The sequence below is a fragment of the Sipha flava genome, unplaced genomic scaffold (genome assembly GCF_003268045.1).
Source record: "Sipha flava isolate LNK unplaced genomic scaffold, YSA_version1 18396_pilon_pilon, whole genome shotgun sequence".
Classification (NCBI taxonomy): Eukaryota; Metazoa; Arthropoda; class Insecta; order Hemiptera; family Aphididae; genus Sipha; species Sipha flava.
In genome coordinates this window covers 1,951-6,861 of record NW_020272278.1, presented here as the reverse complement: position 1 = coordinate 6,861, position 4,911 = coordinate 1,951, and the positions used below count along the sequence as shown (strand labels likewise).

The following is a 4,911-nucleotide window of genomic DNA, read 5'->3' as shown; positions in this document are numbered from 1 at the left end:
AAAAACAGGAACAATTATTTAATATTATTAAGAAATTCCTCAGAGTAAAAACAAAATTAAATAGCAAAAAATATGGAAAGTTGATATTGAATAAAAAAAAAATAGCAATAAAATAGAAAAAATATCATAAAGCTCTATAATAGAAGGGGAAGCAGTCAGTCTCATTAATAATAATAAACCAGATTTGCAAGAATTAATCTTAAGAGATAAATTCTTTTAAGTTAATGAAAACATATAAGGCAGCCGGTATAGTCAAAATAATTATGAAATTTGTTCATAATGCAAGTGAATGATAAATACACAACGGAAGAAATTCCAGAAGACTAAGGAAAACATCATAATACATATACTTAAAAAAGCAATAGGTGATTTATGAATTCAGAACGAGTTTAATGTAAAAGTTTAATGGTATCTGTAGCTAAAATCCTAGTTAAAATAATATGCAATCGAACTGAGAAAATAATAAAAAAAAAAATAATTAAACAACAATCAATTCAGGTTCAAGAGGAATAAAAGTACTAGAAGCAATCTTAAGTTTAAAAATATTGATTGAAAAACAAATAGAATTTAGTAAAGCCACATTTATAGATTTAGAAAAGACTTTCGATAAGATACCATGAAAAGATCTATTAAATACTTTAGAAGAAATAGGAATTGACTACAGGGATGGAAAGATAATGTATAATTTATATAAAGATTAATCAGCTACAATAAAAGTAACTCACAAATCAGAAACAGCAATAGTTATGAAGGGAGTACATAAAGAATGTCCACTCTCACAAACTCTATTTAATATTTTTATTTAACAGTCTATTAAAGAAATTAGAGAAACATTTCTCAAAAATAAAATAGGCATAGATGTAGGTGGAAAAATAATAAAGCTCATAAAATTTGTTTACAATTTTGCACTCTGAGCCTTCTGAACCAATAATAAGCAAAATTTAGAAAAATCACTAGAAGAGATGACAAAATACTTCTAAAAATATCATTACATATTAACATAATTAAAGATATTGTAAAGGAATAAATATCATTCAAGTACAGAAAGGATTTCTTAATATATATATATATATATATATATATATATATATATATATATATAAGAAAGGGTATTGCATTTTAAAAATGGCAAAAACTTCATAAATAAAAAAAATTGTCAATAAAAACAAATGATCTATTTTTTTAAAATTAGTTTACAAAATATCAAAGTCATATTGGTGTGAAAAAAAATACATTTTAAAACATACCAGTGTTTCATAAAAATAATATTTATCATAAGTAGTTAAGAAACGTCCATAATAGATTATGCATCCATAGTAGATGTTCTAAATCAAATTATTTTAAGATATATTATTTATTTCTTACATTTTTACACCCGAACAAGTTACCAGTTCTTCTCTATCACAATTATAAATGAAGTTAAAAAAAAAAATTCAGATTTTTCTAGAAATAATTTAATTGTGTTGAGGAAGATAGTCAAAATAAATAAATAAATACACATTATTGATCTAGATAAAATAAAATGGAAAAAAAAACATATATATTAACTAGATAAGTATATGAATGTTAAATATATACATACATATTAGTTAAAATTTAAATAATGTAGATGAATATTTAACAATTTTTGTATTAAACACCTACAAGACAATTTAAATAGATTCTTTAATGTTGTCATCATCATGCCAACACTCACTGTCTGATGGCACAGGAGTAAGTTCTCTAGCAGGTCTTGGTGGTGTAGTGTTTTTCCCAGGTATATTCTGATCATCAGTATCATTTAGTGAATCATCAGACCTTAAAACACTATTATTGAATGTATCTATGATTGGTAAGTCTTCAAGGCGTTGGCGACTAATATAGTACTCAATCACAGATGATGTAGTTGTCTTAATAGAAGGAGTTACCGTGGCAACTTTTTTGTTAACCATAGTAAACTTGGTACGCACTTTTGATTTTTTAAACGGATACATATTACGTTTAAACTTAAGCATTTCTCGCATCAATTTTTTCAATGGTGGTGGCGATAATGGACGACCATTATCATCATGTGTTGGAGATGTAGCTAAATTATCACCAGGGTGGATTCCATCAGCAAAAGTTACACGTTTAGGCATTCTTGAGGTACTTGTTGTATTACTTCTAAATGGAATAATTACATTGTCAATACATTTTATCATAAAGTAAAATATATTAACAGTTTAATTAGTTACAAATATTATATTCTTACAATTTTTTAGATAAGATACTGATGGTTGGTGGCTGAAACAGTCCCAAAAATGGATGTTTAACTGTTTCCATGTTGTCACTATAGTGCACCATTATTGTGTCAGGCTGTTTTTCTTGAATCTTTTCTTTGGCGCGAACTTTTAATTTCTTAATCAAAATCTAGATAATAAAAATTAAATTATTATTATACAACTATCCTGAAAAATATACAATATACACATCAGTTTATCTTATTTTATATTGAAAAAAAAAAATGATATAATCCACGATTTTATTTTATATTCCGTATGCAAGGTAGATGTGAACAAAGGCAAAAAAAAAAGGTGTATGGTATGGGTATATAAAATGAGTTATAGTCACTAGTTTAGCAGTTTAATTTTTTATATAGGCAAAATAATGACAAAAATTGTGTGTGACAAATTACCAAATAGTGAGTAATGAATGATAAGATAGTTAGGTGTCCACATTCATGATGGTTATTAGAAGTGCTAAGACTGGCTAATTAACCAAGTAATTTATTGTGAATGTTTTATAAAATATTGAATATATTAAATATTATAATATATTACAGTGTAGTTTATAGTTAAAATAATCAAATAAAATGAATACCTGTTGATTAAAAATTTTATTTATAATTGAAAGATCGTCAACTACTATTTCTTCTTTCAGTGGTACAACATCTATAAAATATAAACATCTATTAATAATGAAATATTATTTAATTTTAATATTATACACAAATAATATTCAGCATTTTTTTTAGATTTATCTACAATAATATACCAATATTTTTAATATAGATTATTATTACCTGATTCTTTCATTTTGTCATTTTTTATTCCTTCTAGCTTCAAAATATTATTATCATTATTTTCTGTAACTAATTCAAGAGTGGTCTTCGCCATATCTTTTTCATTTTTTAATTTCAATATTCGAATCTAAATTGATAGACAATGCAGCACTTTTATCGATTTCTATAAAATCTGAACTCTTAATCGAACTCTGTGGTTGTTTTGTAATATCTACTGGTATCTCTACATCAGCAATATTTAGTAATTCGTTTTTTATCATTATTTTCCGATGACTTCTGATACAAATTTAAAGTAATATTTTGTTTTTCTTTTGAACTTGTTTCAAAGTATGAATCAGAAAAGTCACTAGTATCAGTATCATAATCTGAAGAACTAGATCCTTCTTGATTGATGTCAGCAACAGTTTGATCAACATCATCAAGGTTGTTCCCTCCATACTTATTAAGTATACATGGATCATCCAGCCAAGTGTCAACATTTTCATCACTTACACTATTTATAATTTCCCATTCTCCTTCAACTGTATATTTATTATTATCTTCGCAATCATCATTATTATCTATAAAACCATTTTCTTGACCTGAATCTGATTTACTAGAATCCACATCATCATCACCATCACTAAACACTCCTGATACATCAGATGAAACATGAAAAGGAATTAAATCTGCATGCAACCAGTACTCGACAGTTGAACCATTTTGGTTTACATTAAAACAATGTCTAACTTCATTACCAACACCATCAAGACTACTTGATTCTAAAGCTATGTGTACCATACATTTATCTTCGATGGCACAATATGCTAAATAGTTATCACTAGTAAGATAAACATTGATATCATCTTCTTGAACTAAACATGCATAACCTCGATCTTGTAAAGGTATAGCAACTGTTTTACTATCTTTGCAATCAGTATTTAACTTTTCTTGGGTTGATAATTTTTTCCAAAGTATTTATATTTACTTCAGTAATATTATCAAGAACGGGTTCACTCATTGAGTACTTTATAGGATTTTGGTTGTAGTGTTGGAAATATTGTTGATATAGCTTGAAAAATTGTTCATCACGACCAACAATAACTGATTTTTCATTTTCAACAATACTGTCCTACAACAAAAGTTAAATACATTTATACAGTAAGGATTTAAATTTTATTATATATGATGATTATTAAATAACTACATAGAAATAAAATCATAACTACAATAGGTAATAATGAAATTAAATTAAAAAATAACTATAAAATTGTTTAATGATTAATACTCTAAAAAATAATAATTAAGTAATCAAACATTTTATAATAAATTCAAGAAGTTAAAAATTATAAAATATTCAACAATTAATTTTACGTATAATATATATATATATATTTAATCAATGATAACATATTGTATATTCACATTGTCAAAAAAAAAAAGGAATTCTCTTCTTCTTTAACTTGCTTAACATAATAAAAACATATATTATACTTTTATAATAACTTATAACTAAAAGAACATCACTGGGAAAAACATTTTCCAGAACAGAATTCTGGCTAGTAGAAGTTAGTCTATAATAAAATAATAAATAAATAATTCTACATAAACATGATTTACTGAAAATACAAAAAAAAAACCTACAGTAATTCCAGCTGATCATAAAAAACGATTAAAAGGAGTTAGCACAAGGAAGCGCAGTCGGCTACTACCGACCAATGGTGATTAATATGAGATTTAAAATAGACATACTATGAGTGAACGAAGTTAGATGATCAAGAAACAGTGATTTCAATAAGACGACGACCACATTATATATTCTGGTGATGAAACATCAGGACGGTTGTGTGTAGGATTAATAAATCCTATTTATATTAATAAATAAAATATGG

The 4,911-nt window shown here is 25.6% G+C and overlaps 1 protein-coding gene across 1 annotated transcript; it reads right to left on the bottom strand.

Moving 5' to 3' along the window:
• Window positions 1-1,575: 1,575 nt before the first annotated feature.
• On the bottom strand, window positions 1,576-3,150 carry LOC112681002. Its single transcript, XM_025551268.1, has 4 exons — window positions 3,041-3,150; window positions 2,839-2,909; window positions 2,231-2,388; window positions 1,576-2,142 (listed from the first exon to the last, which is right to left on the bottom strand). Exons 1-4 carry the CDS (start codon window positions 3,132-3,134, stop codon window positions 1,653-1,655), a joined length of 813 nt encoding a protein of 270 aa, XP_025407053.1. The 5' UTR covers window positions 3,135-3,150; the 3' UTR covers window positions 1,576-1,652.
• Between the last annotated feature and the right edge of the window lie 1,761 nt (window positions 3,151-4,911).

Bases quoted from the DNA above. Each gene is read 5' to 3' on its own strand.
- LOC112681002 (XM_025551268.1), bottom strand. From the start codon at position 3,134: ATGGCGAAGACCACTCTTGAATTAGTTACAGAAAATAATGATAATAAT. The intron at 2,910-3,040 runs GTAATAATAATC...TATATTTTATAG, and splicing joins TGACAAAATGAAAGAATCAG to ATGTTGTACCACTGAAAGAA. The intron at 2,143-2,230 runs GTAAGAATATAA...TATTCCATTTAG, and splicing joins AGTATCTTATCTAAAAAATT to AAGTAATACAACAAGTACCT.